Source organism: Ranitomeya imitator, chromosome 2 (assembly GCF_032444005.1).
Source record: "Ranitomeya imitator isolate aRanImi1 chromosome 2, aRanImi1.pri, whole genome shotgun sequence".
NCBI lineage: Eukaryota > Metazoa > Chordata > Amphibia > Anura > Dendrobatidae > Ranitomeya > Ranitomeya imitator.
Window position 1 is genome coordinate 760,538,571 of NC_091283.1, and position 22,322 is coordinate 760,560,892.

General features: G+C 42.5%; 1 protein-coding gene across 13 annotated transcripts in view; it reads left to right on the top strand.

Moving 5' to 3' along the window:
* MARCHF8 (membrane associated ring-CH-type finger 8) overlaps nucleotides 1–22,322 on the top strand; it is a 303,316-nt gene that overhangs the window by 262,571 nt on the left and 18,423 nt on the right. For 7 of the 13 annotated variants that reach the window (XM_069753358.1, XM_069753357.1, XM_069753355.1 and 4 more), the window contains 2 exons: nucleotides 19,063–19,142; nucleotides 19,351–20,178. In XM_069753358.1, coding sequence (XP_069609459.1) covers nucleotides 19,063–19,142; nucleotides 19,351–20,178 — 908 coding nt within the window. The remainder of the gene's footprint in view (nucleotides 1–19,062; nucleotides 19,143–19,350; nucleotides 20,179–22,322) is intronic. The other 6 variants (XM_069753364.1, XM_069753366.1, XM_069753365.1 and 3 more) reach the window with 1 other exon arrangement.

The window sequence follows — 22,322 nt, forward strand, 5'->3', positions numbered from 1 at the left end:
GTCACCCGTGCAATATTTTGGACGCGGTGATTCCGCACGGTTGAATGAACACATGAGGAATCACATACGTTCAAAAACCGGCAGCACTTTGGACAGCGCAGACATGTGCTGTGTCCAAAGCGCTGCCTGATACTGATCATGAGAAAAGGAGAATAGACCGTGATGCATTCAGGCAAGGACCACCATAGAAAAAAATATCAAATTTTATTAGACTATATGTAAACCACACAAAAATATTAAAAACATTAAAAAAAAACTCGTATTTGTATACTAAAGCTTGTCTTTATTGTCAGCGCTCGTTAGTAAAAGTGAGTGCTGTCTAAAATCAGCTTGCAGGCCTGCACTTAAGGTACCGTCACACTAAGCGACGCTGCAGCGATACCGACAACGATGTCGATCGCTGCAGCGTCGCTGTTTGGTCGCTGGAGAGCTGTCACACGGACAGCTCTCCAGCGACCAACGATCCCGAGGTCCCCGGGTAACCAGGGTAAACATCGGCTTACTAAGCGCAGGGCCGCGCTTAGTAACCCGATGTTTACCCTGGTTACCGTTGTAAATGTAAAAAAAAAAACACTACACACTCACATTCCCGGTGTCTGGTCATGTCCATCGCCTTCAGCTTCCCGCACTGACTGAGCGCCGACCGTAAAGTACAGCGGTGACGTCACCGCTGCACAGCGTGCTTTACGGCCGGCCGGCGCTCACCAGTCAGTGCGGGAAGCTGACGTCGGGGGACATGACCAGACACCGGGAATGTAAGTATGTAGTGTTTGTTTTTTTACATTTACAACGGTAACCAGGGTAAACATCGGGTTACTAAGCGCAGCCCTGCGCTTAGTAACCCGATATTTACTCTGGTTACCAGTGAAGACATCTCTGGATCGGCGTCACACACGCCGATTCAGCGATGTCAGCGGAAGATCCAGCGACAAAATAAAGTTCTGGACTTTCCCCAGCGACCAACGATCTCCCAGCAGGGGCCTGATCGTTGGTCGCTGTCACACATAACGATTTCGTTAACGATATCGTTGCTACGTCACAAAAAGCAACGATATCGTTAACGATATCGTTCAGTGTGACGGTGCCTTTACTCACTGAGGCTGGTTTCACACCTGTTTTTTTTTCAACTCAAGCAAAATCCGTTTTTTCAGCCAAATCCTGATCCTTTCAGGATCCATTTTTTTGTCCATTCACTTTAATGGTGTCAGGAAGCAACCTGAAGTAACTGGATTCTGCCTGACACCCTTAAAGTGAATCAGCAAAAACTGGATCCTGAAAGGATCAGGATTTGGCTGAAAAACCTGATTTTGCCTGATTTGAAAAAAAAAAACCGCAAGTGTGAAACCAGCGACCCTGGATGAGTGCAGCAGCGCGCTCCAAGTGTCAGTGTGGGTGCACACAGTGTGGCAGCAGGCTCGCTCTGACACCTGTCTGCTCTTGGCTTCACATTGCACGCCTTCAGTAAAGAGGAGGGTGAATGAGCAGATAGCATGTCTCTATATCACTAGGCCTCTCATCACTGAAGCAATGGTTAGGTCAACTATTTTAATCTCTTAATGACTTTGAAAAGCTGAAGGTGTTAAACGCTCAGAAGACTGAACCTGTGCGAAGCAAGTGCAGACCTTCATTCTTTTAGTGTTTAATTAGTGCTTTTTAAAGTGTTTTACAGAGTAGATCTGTGTGCACAGACTCAGTGTGTGACGTCAGTAAGGGGCACGACCACGAAAAGTGCCTAGGGCAGCATGAAGGCCAAATACGGCCCTGCCCCTAGATGTCCCTGGACCAAAAGCTAAAATAAAAAAAATCTATGAAAAAAAAAATATTTATCCTGTGCGCACGTCCTATAGTATTCATTTAGGATTGTGCCCTGGTTACCCATCAGTGCCTGGTGTCTTCTGAAAAGCAAATTCAAACCTGATACAAAAAATAATAAAGTGGAAGAATCCTATTAAAGGTGCGTTCTCAAATCGAAAGTTATCTCCTATCCAAAGGATTCGGGATACCTTTCCAATCGCTGAGCGTTCGATCGCTGTGGCTCCTACCAGTCCTTACAATCATACCTCTCCATTAATTCGAATCGGAGCATGAAAGATCAGCCGACTGCTCCCGCGGTCTCATTAAGGATGGAGAGGTAGTGCGCCTGATGGACCTCCGATCCATTCAGCTGGTGCTCTTCAGAATGGTTTGGACCCATATCCTGTGGATAGAGGATCATTTGTAAATCTTGTACATCCCTTTAAACTATTACATTAACCCTTAGGCTACTTTCACACTTGCCTTTTTCAGCTTCCGTCACAATCCGTCGATTTTTGAGAATGCAGGATCCTGCATTTTCCCATAGACTTCTTTTAGCGGCGAATTGTGACGGATGGCCATCCATTTCATCTCTCTCTCACACACGCTTCACACACGTTTTCCCCTATTTCATAACATCCGTCGATAAGTCATTTGCTCCACAACGACGTACAGCACAAAACGCAAGTGTGAAAGTAGCCTTAAGGTACCGTCACACTTAGCGACGCTGCAGCGATACCGACAACGATCCGGATCGCTGCAGCGTCGCTGTTTGGTCGCTGGAGAGCTGTCACACAGACAGCTCTCCAGCGACCAACGATGCCAGTAACCAGGGTAAACATCGGGTAACTAAGCGCAGGGCCGCGCTTAGTAACCCGATGTTTACCCTGGTTACCATCCTAAAAGTAAAAAAAAACAAACACTACATACTTACCTACCGCTGTCTGTCCTCCAGCGCTGTGCTCTGCACTCCTCCTGCTCTGGCTGTGTGAGCACAGCGGCCGGAAAGCAGAACGGTGACGTCATCGCTCTGCTTTCCGGCTGACCGACGCTCACAGCCAGTACAGGAGGAGTGCAGAGCACAGCGCTGGAGGACAGACGGCTGTAGGTAAGTATGTAGCGTTTGTTTTTTTTACTTTTAGGATGGTAACCAGGGTAAACATCGGGTTACTAAGCGCGGCCCTGCGCTTAGTTACCCGATGTTTACCCTGGTTACCAGCGAAGACATCGCTGAATCGGTGTCACACACGCCGATTCAGCGATGTCTGCGGGGAGTCCAGCGACCAAATAAAGTTCTGGACTTTCTTCCCCGACCAGCGACAGAACAGCAGGGGCCTGATCGCTGCTGCCTGTCACACTGGACGATATCGCTAGCGAGGACGCTGCAACGTCACGGATAGCTAGCGATATCGTCCAGTGTGACGGTACCTTTAGCCTTCATTAGAAGCTTACTGCATACAGATGCAATATATCTCCAGCTGAACTACTGTATGCTCCCTCCAGTGGAGGCTTGAGGCAGCCAGCATTTTTTTCACTTTACTTTAAATATCTAAATGAATCTGCACAGAAATTTAGCCTGCAGAGTAAAGAAGGGCAGTCTCTTTGATATGATCATGTTCAGCTTGGTTATGGCTGTTTTTGCCACTAAAAACTGCACTATGAATGTTACTTATAAACTTATAACTCTGCTTCATCTCAGTAGAGTGGCTGTGAATGTGTAACCAGCATCCCAATGAAACAGGATTCATGGCAGCTCTGGTTCCACTCTGTTTTAAATGTAGCCTTTTTCCTTTCAGGACCAGCGAGGGTTAATGTCAGTTTTTCCCCCCGCTGGTAATCTGCTGTAACTGCAGAGTTGCTGGGTCATCTGATATGGGTGGTTACCACTCCCACCATCCTTTTTAGATGGTCACCTGATGCATCTGCTGTTGGTGATAGTTTCTCTATGGAGACCAGCCTTGCAGTTGTCAGCTACTTCTGGTGTTTGGAGTCCTGCTTCTGTGTCATCTGCGGTGTGGAGCTTGGCAGCGGTGTCTTGAAGCTAAGTGTTGTGTTTAATCCTTGTCCCTTTTGTGTTTGTCTCAGTACCACTCAAGGGACAATCTGCAGTGGTGAGGCTAGCGCCCCTTGCTGGCCAGTGCACTAGCCAGGGCAGTGCTAGGTGACAGCTAGAGACGAGGTTCCTGACGGCGGTGTGGGGAAGGACCCGCTTAGGGTGTTAGGGGAGTGCAGGGACAGGCTCAGGTTTGAGCTCAGGTGGTGACCATTCCCTATCAGTAGGGCCTTCCTCTCCCCATTTCCATCCCATTTTGTGTATTGCCCTGTCCACTGTCCACCCCCCCGTTGGGTCGTGTCACATCGTGACACATCCCTTTGTCTAATATGTGCACTTATCGTAGTAACAGATCAGACAATATATAACGAAAAGCAATAGACGTTCATGCACTTTGTAAAATAAAAATCTAAAATTCATTGCGCTGAATGCAAATAGAAAACAAAAAAATTACATCTTCAAATAGACATTGTTCAGCTGCAAATGTAAGGATCGGTTGTTGTGCTGAACAAATGCATTATAGAACAAGGCCTGCCAGCAGGAGCTTTCCACAGCCGGGATCCCGATAATAACAAACACCAACTCCACAGCGCTTATCCTTAAATATGAGAAAATCATTTTGTTAGAGCAGCTCCTGAGATAATAATACGCCAGTAACAGACAATAAAACCCAACTAAACAGACAGATAGGAAATGTTTGGGATTTACAATAAAACGGCATAGTTTCGGAAACCAGAAACCTATAAAAATAAAGTCTGCAACAAAAATAGGTTATTAAAACCATAAGGAAAATCTCGTTCATTCTCCAAATATAATACTTATTTTAACTATTTGAGAAAATTGTAAATAAGGCCGCCTAGTAATCTGCAAATATGTATAATGTGGAGTATTCTAGCCCATACAGCGATCAGGAGGATTGACCAGGGCAGTATCGTACAAATTGCTCTGTAATTTTATCACTGGTGGTTGCTGTAGTTCCTGCAGTGATGTCATTTTTATCAAACATGTGACCGCTGCAGCCAGTCACTGACTTCAGCATGACACTTGCATGGACATCATGTAACCATTGAGGCCAGTGAGTATGGTCGGGTAAGTGATGAAAGGTGATGTTATCACTGCAAAGTTGTTGGAAACCGTAATTAATGCATATTGTTAGCCCCTTCAAAAGGGCTTACCAGTGATTTAAAAAATGGAATATCTATGTTTCTTACATCGATAAAATTTCAACATGCTTCTAAAATAATACAACAGCAAGGTGAACAATAATCGCCAGTTAAATCACTACATTAGTGTGGATATTCACTGAAACAAAATCTGCATACCTACTCAAAAAGACTGAATAAACCAAAATAAAAAATGTTTGAATAAAAAATAAATGTTTTGTTAGATTGTAATATAAAATATAAAAAAATATAAACACATGGGTGGACCCAATATCACATATAGGGAAACCACTACAAATAGTATTGCTAATGGGTATAGCGACTCTACAACATAGGAACTTTCCTACATATAGCCTACGAAATTTGTAAACAGGTACATAAATTTGTGTGAAAAAATGATAGATATTTAGTACCCAGTGGCTCCCGTTACTCGGAGTTACAGCTGAAGAAACCTCCCCCCCCCTGTTTTTTCTTTTTTCTTTTTTTAAAAAAAAGCATTTTTACTGTGTGATTACTGCAAAACCTTTAAAAAAAATTATAAATCTGGTATCACTGTAATTGAACTGACTCAAAGAATAAATCCACCTCATCACTTATACCGCACTATGATCTGCGCGCTTTTCTTGTACCGCTGTCTACTTGTTCATTCTACCTCCCAAAAATCAGAATAAGGCTCGGTTCACATTTATCCTGCACTCTCTAGTGAGCGCTTACCTAGGAGTTCCCGTGCAAATTCCCCAAAACTTCAATTCAGACAAAATCTCCAATGGAACCACTCACTTGTGAAGCAGATTGAGTCACTATCTCCTTTCCGAGCCTTGTCGTGCTCCCAAACAGTAGTTTTCCCCCACATATGGGGTATCTGCATGCTCATGAGAAATTGCACAACAAATTTTGGGGTCCATTCTCTCCTGTTGCCCTTAGGAAAATAAAACATTTGAGGCTAAAAGTACATTTTTTTTTTTTTGGGGGGGGGGGGAGGGGATTTTATATATTTTTTTAAATTATTTTCACAACTCTGTTATAAACTTCTGTGAAACACCTGGGGGTTCAAGGTGCTCGTCATACAAGTATATAAATTCCTAGACGGGTCTAGTTTCCAAAATGGGGCCACTTTTTAGACACATCAGGGGCTCTCCTAACACGACATGGTGTCTGCTCTCGATTCCAGAAACTTTTGCGTTCAAAGTCAAACAGCGTTCCTTCCCTTCCCTTCCCTGCCTTGCATCCAAACAGTAGTTTCCCTCACATATTGGGTATCGCCGTACTTGAGGAAAAATTGCACAAAAATTTTATGGTCCATTTCTCCTGCTACCTTTGTGAAAATAAAAAAAAAATGGTGCTAATGTAAAAAATTTTGTGAAGGAAAAAAAAAGTAAGTTTTTTCCTTTCATGTTGCTTTAGTTCCTGTGAAGCACCTAAAGAGTTAGTTAACTTCTCAAATGTGATTTTAAGGACTTTAAAGGGAACCTGTCACCCCCCAGGCGTTTGTAACTAAAAGAGCCAACTTGTGCAGCACTAATGCTGCATTTGGACAAGGTGGCTCTTTTACTTATGCTCCTTGCACACGCTGAAATAAACACTTATAAAATGTGCCCCCTCATACCGTGAAATCGCCAGGGGGGTGGGTCTTTACCCCCTAATTAGACGCAGCGCAGTCGTCATTCATTCCCCCCCACCGTGGCATGTGATTAGGGATCAGCTGACACCGCACAGTCTGAAGAAGGCGGAGGGAGATGAGTGAGAGGCGAAGATATGCACTGCGCATGCCCATGAATCCCAGCCCCGCAGTGAAAATAGATCAGAAGACTCTGCGGGGCAGGATCTCGGGCAGCGCGGCCGCACAGGCCCAGTCAGCCTGACATAAAATGATGTCAGAAGACTGGCAGCGCTAGCTGCGCATGCCCAAGGGATAGCATAACAGCGCAGGCTCCGGGACAGAGTCAAACAATGCTGAGGAAGCGGCGCCCGGCGCCAATGGGGTATGAATGACGGCTGTGCTGCGTCTGATTAGAAAGGAAAGTCCCACCTCCCTAGCGATTTCACGGTATGAGGGGTCACATTCTATAAGTGTTTATTTCAGCGCGTGCAGGGAGCATAACTAAAAGAGCCACCTTGTCCAAATGCTCCACAATGTGGCTCTTTTAGTTACAAACGCCTGGGCGGGGGGGGTGACAGGTTCCCTTTAAGTGTTGCAATTTTTAGAATGGTGTAACGTTTGGGGGCCTATATAAAAGAAAATACCCAAAGTCAGTTCAAATGTGATGTGGTCTTTAAAAAAAAAATAAATGGATTTGTAGATTTTGTTTGAAAAATTAGAAATTGCCAATCAACTTTTTAACCATTCTAATTTCCTGGAAAAAATAAAGAAGTTTAAAAAATGATACAAACGTAAAGTAGACATGTAGTAAATGTTATTTAGTAAGGCATACGAATTAAAATTTAGAAAATTGTGAAAGTTTAGCCAAATATCCTATATGTTCACAAATAAACACAAATCATATCAAATAAATTTTACCACTATCGTGAAGTACAATATGTCATGAAAAGGCAATCTCAGAAGCAGTGGGATCCGTTGAAGTGTTCCTCAGTTATTACCACATAAAGTGACACTGGTTAAAATGTTCCCTGCTCATTAATGTTAAAATTGGCTCTGTCACTAAGGGGTTAAGGTGCCATCTAGGAACTTAAAATGTTGACATAGTTCTACTTCTGTAGCAGATATTCTTGTTAATATTTCTGTATTTGTATGACCTATAACCATAGATGAAAAATTCATAAATAATTCCAAGCAAATATTTTCCTAACTTTTTGGGTAATTCAGTTAGGGCATATGTGAATTGTAATTGACTTAGTATACTTAAAATATCTCTTCGGTGGATATATCCTTTTAAAGAGATTGTGAATAACAAATTTAGTCTTTTACCCTATATACAGGCAGGCAGTGAAGCTGTTGATGCAGGGAGCACAAACCCTGTAGCGTATGATGACCCTATAATAGGCCATAAGACTGATCTACGATCATACCTATGTGATTGTAGAGCGATTGTGCATTCCGCAATGGGGGTTACCTGTATTTTAAGTTCCTATGCGATTGGTTAGGAAGACTGGACTTGTATCAACAATACGCAGTTGATACAACATTGATCGCAACAAGCGTAGATGGAATGAAGAACTTATTACAGAGTGTAAAGATGGAAAGTTCAAACATGGGACTCCTACTCAATGCAAAGAAGACAAAGATATTGACTACTGCCAGGTATGGCCGAGACATATGTGAGATGGATGGCGACAAACTGAAAGCTGTAAAGGACTTCAACCTACTCAGATCAATGATCACTCAAGGTGAATAGCTATGGACAATTCAACAATGAAGTCACTGGACAAGGTCTTCAAATCGAGGAACATTTCACTGGCGATTAAGACACGGCTCATACACGTAGTCTGGTCTCTTCTGTAGTAACATGGATTCGAAACCTGGACTTTAAAGAAACAAGACAGAAGAAGAAGAAACAACGCCTTCGAAATGTGGTGCAGTAGAAGGATGTCAAGAAGAACTTGCACAAGATCAATCTTCCTACAGGGTGTTCATCCATCAAGTTGCCATGGCTTGAGATTCAGCTGAAGGCCGTTAAATAATTGGTTTGTACCCTTAAATAATATAGAGAATGAAAAGTTGAGTAGAAGGGGCAGGATTCTGTGTAGCACAATAATGAAGGTTAATGACATAAGTTGACTTTAATACCTATGGAAGAAGTGGCGTACGTGCTCTAACGCTGGTTAGCCCGCTAGAGATTTCCTCATGTCTCATCATGTGAATGCAAGTGATCATAATTGTGCATAAGCATGGCCTCCACTTTACTATTTAGTTTAATATACCGTATACACTATTTGATCAAATGTATGTGGACAATTGTCCCTCACACCTCAAAGAACTTGCGGAGCATCCCAATTCTAAAGCGTGGGCACATTGTATGGCTGTCACTAACTCTTAGCTAAAAGGCTTTTATCAAATTTTGTAACATCTGTGGGAATTTGTAACCACAAAAATTTTAAAAGCATTTTAGATCAGGCACTAATGTTTGTTGAGAAGATTTGTCTCGCAGTCTAAATTCAGTAATGGTGAATGCCATAGAAAGCGTCACTCTCTGATTATACTGAGCGGCGCTGTAACTGTGCTCCTGGCCCTAACTGACACTGGCTGAACATTGCGGATGGCTGTCAGTCAGGGCCGGGGATCGGTTACAGCGGTGACTAAACCGGCACTGCCCCCTATGTCTGAAACCTAATACTGGCAGGGAGAATAAAGATCATTTACTCCCTGCTGCATGCAGGCGCCGGACTGCATCATAACCCTGTTAACCTGCAGATTAACCCCATATCTGCAGGTTAACAGCATTATTCATGGTGACGGTTTTCCCTTTAAGGTTGGGGCGCCCTCAAATTTCGACATGGACCTTGCTTTGTGCATTACAGTAATGCAGAAAGTTATGGGTCTTTCCCAAACACTTGCAACAAAGTTAGAAGAAGAATTATAATATGCAAATTGCCGCTTCTGAGAAAAAGAGGACTTAGACTCTACAGAGCTACAGAATTATGTAACATTTCTGTGTACGCTGCAGTATTAACTGCACCTTTAATTGGCGCCTAAACACTGGAAAAAAGTCCTGTATCAGTTTTTCACTTAATTTTATTGCAGACACTATGCATTTCTGTAGGTAACGTTATTGGGGCACCTGACAAACCCAGATTGATCCGGGAGTGTGCCAGATAGTGCAATGTGATTCATCACTTGAATTTGCACTTCTGTTTGCAATGGGTGAGGCTGTAACACCTGAGGTCAATAATTAAGAGGGATGACCAAATAGTGGATGAAATGCGAACAAAGCAAATCCATTCCTTACTTGTGTTGCTGACACACATTTATGGTAGTATATTTATTACCGCAGATGTGTAAATATTACACATTTAGAATTAGGTTGAGGGTGCCAATACTTTTGTCTGGCCCATTTTTGGAGTTTTGTGTGTAATTATTATTTATTTTTATTTCTTTACTCCCTTATATAGCACAATTAATTCCACCGCTCTTTACAGACATCGACCTCACTGTCCCCATTAGGACTAGCAACCTATATATGTATAAGTATATACATGTGTATATACTTCAGTGCTACTGTATTTACGATCATCCAATGTGTATAGGAAACGTGTGTGTGTGTGTGTGTGTGTGTGTGTGTGTGTGTGTGTATATACATACTCTGTACAAAAAAATAAAGGGAACACTAAAATCCCACATGCTAGATATCACTGAATGAAATATTCCAGTTGTAAATCTTTATTAATTACATGCAATGTCACATTAAGTGCAATGTGTTGAGAACAATTAAACCTAAAAATTATCAACGTAAATTACAACTAATATCCCACGGAGGTCTGGAGTTGGAATGATGCTCAAAATCAAAGTGGAAAATGAAGTTATAGGCTGATCCAACTTCAGTGGAAATGCCTCAAGACAAGGAAATGATGCTCAGTAGTGTGTGTGTGGCCTCCACGTGTCTGTATGACCTCCCTACAATGCCTGGGCATGCTCCTAATGAGGCGGCAGATAGTCTCCTGAGGGATCTCATCCCAGACCTGGACTAAAGCATCAGCCAGTCTCCTGGACAGTCTGTGGTGCAACGTGACAATGGTGGATGGTGCAAGACATGATGTCGCAGATGTGTTCAATCGGATTCAGGTCTGGGAAACAGGTGGGCCAGTCCATATCTTCAATGCCTTAATCTTGCAGGAACTGCTGACACACTCCAGCTACATGAGGTCTGGCATTGTCCTGCATTAGGAGGAACCAACCGCACCAGAATATGGTCTCACAAGGGGTCTGAGGATCTCATCACAGTACCTAGTGGCAGTCAGGCTACCTCTGGTGAGCACATGGAGTGCTGTCCGTCCCTCCAAAGAAATACCACCCCACACCATCACTGACCCACTGCCAAACCAGTCATGCTGAAGGATGTTGCAGGCAGATCGCTCTCCACGGCGTCTCCAGACTCTGTCACATGTGCTCAGTGTGAACCTGCTTTCATCTGTGAAGAGCACAGGGCACCAGTGGCAAATTTGCCAATCCTGGTGTTCTGTGGCAAATGCAAAGCGTTCTGCACGTTGTTGGGCTGTGAGCACAACCCCATCTGTGGACGTCGAGCATTCAGACCATCCTCATGGAGTCTGGTTCTAACCGTTTGTGCAGATACATGCACATTTGTGGCCTGCTGGAGGTCATTTTGCATGGCTCTGGCAGTGCTCCTCCTGTTCCTCCTTGCACAAAGGCTGAGGTAGCGGTCCTGCTGCTGGGTTGTTGCCCTCCTACGGCCCCCTCCACGTCTCCTGGTGTACTGGCCTGTCTCCTGGTAGCGCCTTCAAGCTCTGGACACTACGCTGACAGACACAGCAAACCTTCTTGCCACAGCTTGCATTGATGTGCCATCCTGGATGAGCTGCACTACCTGAGCCGCTTGTGTGCGTTGTAGAGTGCGTCTCATGCTACCACGAGTGTGAAAGCACAAACCACATTCAAAAGTGACCAAAACATCAGCCAGAAAGCATTGGTACTGAGATGGGGTCGGTCTACCCCACCTGACGAACTTTATTGTGTGTTGATAATTGCCAATAATTTCCAACTGTTGTCTATTCCATGTGCACAACAGCATGTGAAATTGTAGAACCTGAAACACATGGGCAAAATGTATACTAAGCTGCTCCACCAATCGTCAAGGTATACCCATGTAGAGCAATCCCTATCTGATGTATTTAAAAACCTAATCATTTGTATAGTACCTGTATAAGCAGGGTTCAGAGAGGGAATATCCATGTGGACATGCTGGATGGAACAGCTTTGATGCAAATGACCCACAAAGAGTGGTGGACTCCCTAGTCTTGTAGAATCAAGAGAACAATTATAGAACCAGAAACACATGGGCTACTTGCACATTGAACAAGTCTGTTGGAACCTGTTCACACACCACCAAGAAACTTCAAGACACAAAAGAGCACAGTGAGGTCAAAAATACTGTTGTAAAAAAAATTACAGTAATTAGCAAGTGCTAGTCAAAAGATGGAAAAAACAGGGTATTTAGTTGATACTTTTTTGCAAAAAAAGGAATACTAAGCTGCTCCATCAATCGTGAAGGTATATAGAGCAGTCCTAACTAATGTATATAATCCTTATCTGATGTATTTAAAAACCTGATCATCTGTATAGTACCTGTATAAGCAGGGTTCAGAGAGGGAATATCCATGTGGACATGCTGGATGGAACAGCTTTGATGCAAATGACCCATAAGGGGTGGTGGACTTCCTATTCTTGTCGCCAGGAATGGTTTTCAATTCACAGGTGTACCCTGTCAAGTTTAATAAGTGGGATTTATTGCCTTATAAATGGGGTTCGGACCATCAGTTGTGTTGTGCAGAAGTCTGGTGTATACACAGCTGATAGTCCTACTGAATAGACTGTTAGAATTTGTATTATGGCAAGAAAAAAGCAGCTAAGTAAAGAAAAACGAGTGGCCATCATTACTTTAAGAAACGAAGGTCAGCCAGTCCGAAAAATTGGGCTAACTTTGAAAGTGTCCTCAAGTGCAGTGGCAAAAACCATCAAGCGCTACAAAGAAACTGGCTCACATGATGACTGCCCCAGGAAAGAAAAACCAAAAGTCACCTCTGCTTCTGAGGATAAGTTTATCCAAGTCACCAGCCTCAGAAATCGCAAGTTAACAGCAGCTCAGATTAGAGACCAGGTCAATGCCGCACAGAGTTCTAGCAGCAGACACATCTATACAACTGTTAAGAGGAGACTTTGTGCAGCAGGCCTTCATGGTAAAATAGCTTCTAGGAAACCACTGCTAAGGACAGGCAACAAGCAGAAGAGACTTGTTTGGGCTAAAGAAAACAAGGAATGGACATTAGACCAGTGGAAATCTCTGCTTTGGTCTAATGAGTCCAAATTTGAGATCTTTGGTTCCAACCACCGTGTCTTTGTGCGACGCAGAAAAGGGGAACGGATGGACCCTACATGCCTGGTTCCCACCGTGAAGCATGGAGGAGGAGGTGTGATGGTGTGGGGGTGCTTTGCTGGTGACACTGTTGGGGATTTATTCAAAATTGAAGGCATACTGAACCAGCATGGCTACCACAGCATCTTGCACCGGCATGCTATTCCATCCGGTCTGCGTTTAGTTGTACCATCATTTATTTTTCAACAGGACAACTATCCCAAACACACCTCCAAGCTGTGTAAGGGCTATTTGACCAAGAAGGAGAGTGATGGGGTGCTAAGCCAGATGACCTGGCCTCCACAGTCACCAGACCTGAACCCAATCGAGATGGTTTGGGGTGAGCTGGACCGCAGAGTGAAGGCAAAAGGGCCAACAAGTGCTAAGCATCTCTGGGAACTCCTTCAAGATTGTTGGAAGACCATTCCTGGTGACTACCTCTTGAAGCTCATCAAGAGAATGCCAAGAATGTGCAAAGCAGTCATCAAAGCAAAAGGTGGCTACTTTGAAGAACCTAGAATATAAGACATAATTTCAGTTGTTTCACACTTCTTTGTTAAGTATATAATTCCACATGTGTTAATTCATAGTTTTGATGCCTTCAGTGTGAATGTGCAATTTTCATAGTCATGAAAGTACAGAAAAATCTTTAAATGGGAAGGTGTGTCCAAACCTTTGGTCTGTACTGTGTGTATATATATTTATTTTTAAACTACCGCTCATGTGTATTTACTACTGCTTATCTGAATATATACTACAGTATATATGTAATTACTGTGTGTATATATTTAATACCAATCATATTGAGTGAGCATTTATTTATCAGAGCCGGAATAAAGATATGCGCTTAAAACCCATCACAGGCCTCAATAACCTCCCACGGACTTGTTATCCGTCAGCCTCAATTATTTGCTCCCAGCTTTTCAGAATGTGTATTGAGAACAATTAGTTTGGTCTGCAGCGAGCACCAGGCCAGCTTGATCCATATGACCACCAGACACAGTGACGGCTATTTAAGATGCTAAAAGGTTTTTCTTTTTCAGTGCAGTCAGACTGATCAAAACGAACCTTTTATAAATGTCAATAATAAACGCCAAGTTCCGCGAGTAGTTCTATTGTCTAGTTCAAATCTGGTTTCTAAAAAAAATACAACAAACTATACTATGTTTTGGGCGCAGTGTTCTATGAATTCACAAAAGAGCAGCTTGATCTGCAGAAGAGAAATCTGACATTTGGGAAAATTAGTACATTCAGTATCATTCAATTTTGGTTAATGCCAGAGAAAATCATCAGTTAAGAGTCATCACAAAAGAAAAAAGCTGTGTGCTCCCGCCCTCACTAAAGCTGCATATTGCCATGACAACACATTAACATACACTTGTGACTCACTCCTTTCCCTTCATCTGCTTGTCTTTTAAAATGAAAGGAAGCTGTACATGTTGGAGGTTGATGGTGAGGGGGCATTTAAGATGCCGTCACACTATACTATTTCGATCGCTACGACGGTACGATTCGTGACGTTCCAGCGATATCGTTACGATATCCCTGTGTCTGACACGCAGCAGCGATCAGGGATCCTGCTGAGAATCGTACGTCGTAGCAGATCGTTTAGAACTTTCTTTCATCGCTGGATCTCCCGCTGTCATCGCTAGATCGGTGTGTGTGACACCGATCTAGCGATGCGATCCAGCGATGCGTTCGCTTGTAACCAGGGTAAACATCGGGTAACTAAGCGCAGGACCACGCTTAGTTACCCGATGTTTACCCTGGTTACAAGCGTTAAACTAAAAAAAAACAAACAGCACATACTTACATTCTGGTGTCCGTCAGGTCCCTTGCCGTCTGCTTCCCGCACTGTGACTGCCGGCCGTAAAGTGAAAGCAGAGCACAGCGGCTGTGCTTTCACTTTCACTTTACGGCCGGCAGTCACTGAGTGCGGGAAGCAGACTGCAAGGGACCTGACGGACACCAGATGTAAGTATGTGCTGTTTGTTTTTTTTTAGTTTAACGCTTGTAACCAGGGTAAACATCGGGTAACTAAGCGCGGTCCTGCGCTTAGTTACCCAATGTTTACCCTGATTACCCAGGGACCTCGGCATCGTTGGTCGCTGGAGAGCTGTCTGTGTGACAGCTCCCCAACGACCACACTACGATTTACCTACGATCACGGCCAGGTCATATCGCTGGTCGTGATCGTAGGTAAATCGTATAGCGTGACGATACCCTTACACTGGTTGATAATGAATGAGGGAATGAGCAGTCCTAGGAACGCCGTCCAGAGGGCCATGCTTTGCCCAAATAGTACCTTGCTAAACGACGCCAGAGAGTGGCGTACTTTGCTTAGCTTAGTATTCTCTACAGTCCCTAGTTTAGGCTGGGTTCACATTGCGTTAGTGGCAGTCCGCTAACGGAATCCGTTACATAGCGCCACTAACGCAATGTAACGGATCCGTTAGCGCACCCATTGACCGCAATGTATCTTAACGCATCGCTAATGCATGCCATTTTTGGCATGCGTTAGCGATGTCCCGTTATTTTCTGACGGACCTCGAACGCTGCTTGCAGCGTTTTTGGGTCCGTTCTCGCTAGCACAGATCAGGCATCTGCGCTAGCGGGATCGCTAAACGCAATCCCTTTTTGTACATTGCGTTAGCGCATTCCGTTAGCTTATGCGCTAAACGGATTGTACTAACGCAATGTGAACCTAGCCTAAGTTATGTAACAAGTAAACCACCAAAAGATAGAGGGCACCATCAACAATAATATTCTATGTGCTCAACCTGCAGCATGTCAAATACAGACAATACAAAAGAAGAAAAAAAAAAAATGCACAAACGAAGGGATCAACAAGAAAAAATATATCAAATTGTATTCAATGTCTTTTAACCACACAGCTTAAATTTAAAAACATCTAAAACCACAAATAACTCAAGAATACACCCAAAAAAAGGCAATACGGGAAGACAAAGAAAAATACACATGGGGGAAAAAGTCCCTTATCAAATCTCCTCATGAGTCATATAATACCTCAATAAACATAGTTAAATCTGATTTTGGCCATAAACAGCCCTTTAATTGTGGATTGGTACCCAATATAGGCAAAAAGGTGCAAAGTGCAGTTTCGGTAATAGCCCGATAAACAGGAGAAATAAATATATATAACCTAAAAGCACAGATAACAATTTGGTACCATACCCATATAAGGGTATGTTCACTCTATGCGGTTTTTGCCGCTGCGGGTCCGCAGCAGTTTTCCATGCAGGGTACAGTACAATGTTACCCTATGGAAAACAAAAACCGCTGTGCCCACATTGCGGAAAATCACGGAAAAAAACGCGCGGAATTGCTGCGGAAAAAAAGGAGCATGTCACTTCTTTGTGCAGAATCGCAGCGATTCTGCACCCATTGAAATGCATTGATCCGCTTACTTCCCGCATGGGGCTGTGCACACCATGCGGGAAGTAAGCGGATAATGTGCAGGTTATACCCGGGGTGGAGGAGAGGAGACTCTCCTCCAGGCCCCGGGAACCATATTTGAGTAAAAAAAAAAAAAAAGAATTCAAATAAAAAAATAATGCTATACTCACCTCTGAAGTCTCAGCGCTGCACGCGGCCGTCCGGTATCAGGTTTGTTATGCGACCAGGACCTTTGCTGACGTCGCGGTCACATGACCGTGACGTCACGAAGGTCCTGGTCGCACAGCATCTTTGGAACCGGACCGCCGCCTGCAGCGCCGAGGAGATCAGGACGTCGGAGGGTAAGTATATAATTATTTAATTGTTTTTAACATTACTATTGATGCTGCATATTGCTGCATATGCAGCATCAATAGTAGGGGTAAAATCCCGCAGCGGAACCCGCAGGACAAACCGCGATAAATCTGCAGGGATAACCGCAGCGGGTTTGCCCTGCAGATTTATCAAATCCGCTGCGGGAGAACCCGCAGGACAGGACGCAACGTGTGAATGTGGCCTAAGCGTCTCAATGGACAAACAACATACGGTAGTTGAGCAAAAAAAAGGATTAATTAAGCAAGAATATATATAGCCAAAAATAAGCTCCTAATGGACATGCTCACACTTTGTATATGGCTGAGGGAATTAAGATGGAGAAAAAGGGGAATCTGCTCCCATGTAGCCCACCCAACGCGTATCGTCACCTAAGTGACTTCATCAGGGGGAAACTTTACTTTACTTTACCCCTGATGAATGCTTATATGGGTATGGTACCAAATTGTTATCTGTGCTTTTAGGTTATATACGTTTTTAAATTTAAGCTGTGTGGTTAAAAGACATTGAATATAATTTGATTTATTTTTTCTTGTTGATCCCTGCGTTTGTGCATCTTTCTTCTTTTGTATAGTTATGTAACAAGGTGACAAGTCAGTGAACACCCTGGCACCTTGCACATGGAGATGGGTACTCACTGTGTCTGCTGGAATTCTGGTCCCAGGAAGCACCACGGAGTTACAGTTCTTTCCCAACAGTAGAACTTTAATAACTGTGAAAAGAGAGAAGATAACCGTTCTTGAGCTTTCCCTATCCAGATACTCTGCTTTAGCAGCTCCTGTCTGGTTCCGGGGAGCAAACAGTCCTTTATAGGGCACTCGCACAGTCTTCATGTCAAAATCGGTCCTTTTGGCAGCACTTTGTTCCCTCCGGGGATATATTATGCTCCCATCAAATGAGCACGACTTGCCACGGGCAATCGTACCCAGTTTCTGCTGCAGAAGCAGGAAATTGCTTGGGACCACTGGAGTTGCAGACTGTTGAATAGGTAAGTAATGGTTATTTACATTTCTAGCTCTTGGCCGTTTTAAAAATCCTGAACTTCAAATGAAAGTGTAACATTGGTGTCACATCCCTAGGACTGGATGATTACTGTACACACACTTAACTTTGTAAGTAGCCTGTATTAACCTATTAACTGCAGAATAATTATGGATAGACTGAAGGCTGTGTGATTGTAAGATATTTTTCGGGAGTCAAATCTGTTCAAAAGTTGTTAGATGGAAGCAGTCGGCTGATTCATGCTGCCCAAACCATAGGCAGAATGAATTGGAGTCTGATGCAGTTATTGCAGCCATGTAGGTTATACTATGAAGTGCTGCGGCATTTCGGAGAAAAGATACTTTTAATTCTTCCCTGGGGTCAATAATGTGACTTGGTTAACTAGTCCAAGGCGGGTTCCCAGTAGCTTCTCCCTACTTTTTCCTTTTGACTGACAGGTCTCTCCTTAAGGCTCGCTCCCATTCATATTAGACTAATGTCTGCTCAACCTGCCAATATCAGAAGGCTCAGCAGACCGTGTACTATGTATGGGGACCCTCAAGTTTCCACCGACAGATGTTGTCAGGTATTTCAGTATTCAGTATTTCAGATTGACAATCCCTTTGTTCTCAACGATATAAGTATTTGACTGTATACATTTTTTTCTGACACTCCGCTGCATTCATGCCTATAATAATGGCTTTCTTTAGCTTGAAATACTTTTTGAATATCCTCAGAAATCCACCAAAGTCCTAAAAATGATTTTGCATCAATCCTCTCTTGTTCCTATCTACAGGGTTCTTCAAACAGTCATCTGGTCTCAAATTGGAATATATGATGGGAACTATATAGTAAATTACATTTGGTTAAGGTTCGTTGTAGACCATCTGAGCCCATAAATTTGGCATATACCCTGGCAAAACCTTCCGGCATATACGGTAAATCAAATGCATCCATCGGACTCCATTTGACTGCTGGAGGTTTAAGCAGAGCCCTTTTTTTAATCCATTGGGTCAGTGTAACTTGTTTTCCACAGACTGCGCTTTCTTATACTGTGTCTACTGTATATAAAATAAAAAATAAAAAAAAGTATACTCATACATGAGAAAAACAGACATCTGAATAAGCACTTATTCATCAGAATAGATCGTTGGGGTTTTTTTTTGTTTTTATTGATTCTTCATTTTCATTTCTCATCCAAAAGTTCATATTAAAACAAGTGTTTCCTATTTTTCAGGCAGGAAGCCCGACTTCAGTTACTGCCCCAACTAGCTTTCCACGGACATCAGTGACACCTTCCAGCCAAGATATTTGCAGGTATTGACTAATCATTTTTATACACAAAAATACATATAAAGCAGATTTAGCCCATAGACTTTGATCAGATACTGTCTGTGTATGTTCTGTATGTCCTGCCTTGTTCCACCCCATGTTGTCTGTGTTGTTTCATGTTTATCACAATGAATGTCTTCTCTTGTCATTCTTTTTTTACTTTCTATGCTTTTTTTCACTGTTCTGCATGCAGTTCCAGTGCTGTATTTTCTGAATGTTGTCATCAAAGTCCATTGCAGTCTGCTGTTGTGTTGAAAAATCCTACATGCCAGAATTCTAGGACATCAGGGGCCACCGTGACCATTATTTGTCAAGATGGCTTCTCTATTGAAAATGCAAATACGAAAATCCATACCAGCATCGAGAAGCCCCATAAGGCTAAATCCACCCTCCCATTCTCAAAGTCACTCAATGATGTGGACAAAAAAAGAGAGGAGCCACCTGGGAACTGTGATTTTGTGGAAAGAACTAGCTCGGAAGGGAAACTGCGTTCAGCTGAAGAACATAATTTTGCGAAGAACAAATTCCAATTTCCAGAAAATGGAGCTAAATTTGCTAATCCTGTGTCTATGAATAACTGTAATGGTGTTCGAGGTCAGTCTGTCTCATCCAATCTACTGATGATCCCATATCTGGACACTAGTCTTGGATCTGTATGTATACCTGTTATTGATGATAAGGCTGACAGTGATTCGTCAAAAAGCAAAACATTGCTCCACTATTTATTTTCCTTTTCACCAAGCTCAAGTGTCCATAGCCTGAACAGGTTCCAAGAGCTTGATGGCTACTCTAGAAGTCTTCACGCAGGCACCTCTTCCAGTATGCTTTTGGGAAGCACTGATTTTTGTTCTGATGACATTGGGGATGATGATGTTTTTGAGGACAATGTTGCTGTCAAGGAAGATCCGAAGGAACTAAGGGCTCCTCTATGTTCAGTGGAAGATAGCGACCTTGAATGTCCTTCCCCTTCCAAAAAAATTCCCCCCGCCTCCCCTGTGTCTGCATCTGGGGATGTATGCAGGTTGGTTTACAAAAGAACCACCCTCCACCTTATTTTCCGAGATGTAGCCCCATAGTTTTACATTGAATCATTGACAGCTATAGTGAGTAAATCTCTGTCTACCACCTGGTGGCTTTTTAGGATATGAAAATTAGTAGTAGCGTTTTGACAAGTCAAAAGTTCTAACCAATATAGCAAACAGGAACATGATGAAAAAAGTGATGTTTCCATTACATTGTCATAGGTTTTGTTTTTAGCAAAGGCAGGTGACAAAAACTTGTGACATTTCATTTATGTATCCTATATTGTCATGTATTCATTAGTATGAGGTATCCTCTAGGAACAGCGATATAAAGGGAATAAAACTAGCACCTTGGCTAAAGACGTTCTCATCCGTTACATAATTCCTAGGTTTCATGGCTGTCAATTTTCCAATATAAACTTAAATGGAGTTACATCTCTTTAGTTATAGTTTTAGTTGTGGGTGCAGCATTGTAGTTTGCACTATAGATATAATGGTATTTATGATCTGAATATCGCTCTGTATGGTTTGCATATTGGATAATCTCCGGAATATTTTCTGGGCCTAGGACCAATGGCATGACTTCTGCTGTTTAACCTGGGTATCTAATTAAATCTCTTTATTCCTATTTTAATTTGCTATTCAGTGGTCATGCCAGCATTACCAATCAAAAAATGAACGGAGCAGATATTCCGATTATGAACAGAGCAGATATTCCGATTATGTCTTCCGAGTTCACTTTATCTAGATAGTTTGTGCCCTGAGTATTTGTGTAGATTTGTCTATATAGTACTATTACTTAGGTACTCTTGTAGTGGTGGATAGAAGCTGAAGAATATTCAAGAGCCAGATCACCATCACAAGTCTAGAACATTCAGGCCGACCGTCTTTGATAATTCGCTGGTAATTATTACTAATGTACTACTGGTATCTTTTAGGCTACGTTCCTGGGATGAGGCTCTGATGTTGCAAATTTTCTGCATCGAGCAGGTTCCTTGCCCTTTTTTACATGCATTTTTATCACGTGTTTGAAGCTATTTTTGTTTAGTCATGTTTTTAATAAAGCTGCTTTGGCTTTGACCAAACTTTATTGTAGCAGTCATGTACAGATTACATACATTCTTAGTAAGACCCTGCGTTCTTTGCGCACCTAAAATATGCAGCGTCAAAATCTCATCATGGGAACGTAACCTTAGGCCACCGTATACATTAGACTAAAATCAGACAAACCCGCAGATATCGGCAAGGTCAACTGACGGGCTGATGCGTATGGGAACGGAAGGTTCCTGCGTTTGGCCCACAGATTTGTCATTGGTTATAATATATACATGTGACTTAGGCCCTCCCCAGGTCTTTGTAGATCCTAGATGTGACTGGCTGGTTCCTGAAGTTTATCATCTCTACTCCACCCCTGATCGAGGTGTATTTGTTGCCTACAGATTGGCATGTAATAATTTTTAGACTGGATTTACACAACTGTAAACCAGCTTGCCAATTCAGTAGCCATCGCCTGCCTCAAACATTTCAGTAGTTTGCATTGAAGTGACTTTCTTCATTCACGTGATCTTCTCTTCATGTCTCAAGATGTTTATTAGTGTGAGTGTACTTGACAAGTTCACGTTAATGTAGATGTAGCACCCTCGTTATTTCAATAATATTCATTTAATCTGGCATTCAGTGCACTTACATTCTGGTAGGAAAGCTTAGATAACTGAATGAAGTGACAAAATAATATACTCCTTTAATGGGGGAAAAAAATGTTAAAAACATTTACTGGCGGATAAAATTATTGCATATTGAGTAGCGCTGGCAGATCTATTTTAAATGTTTTTTTTCTACTTTGGAGCCAGTTGGTAATAATTTATAATATGCTACTGTATAGTTCCATTAATGCCTGATTAAAGGATTATTAGATTTATTTTTTTTTACTTTAGATAGTATCAAGGGTTAATAACACACACAAAAAACAGTGCCCAAAATGTATACACGGCTAAATTGCCTTTTATCAAAGGTCTTTATTTAAAAAAAAAAAGGGAAAAAAGTTTCTCACTTTTTTTTTTTTTAAATAAATGTTTTGGGGGGCTAAAATCTTGACAGCCAGGTATTAGGTAGGACGTCATTGATTTCAGAAAGGTGGGATCTG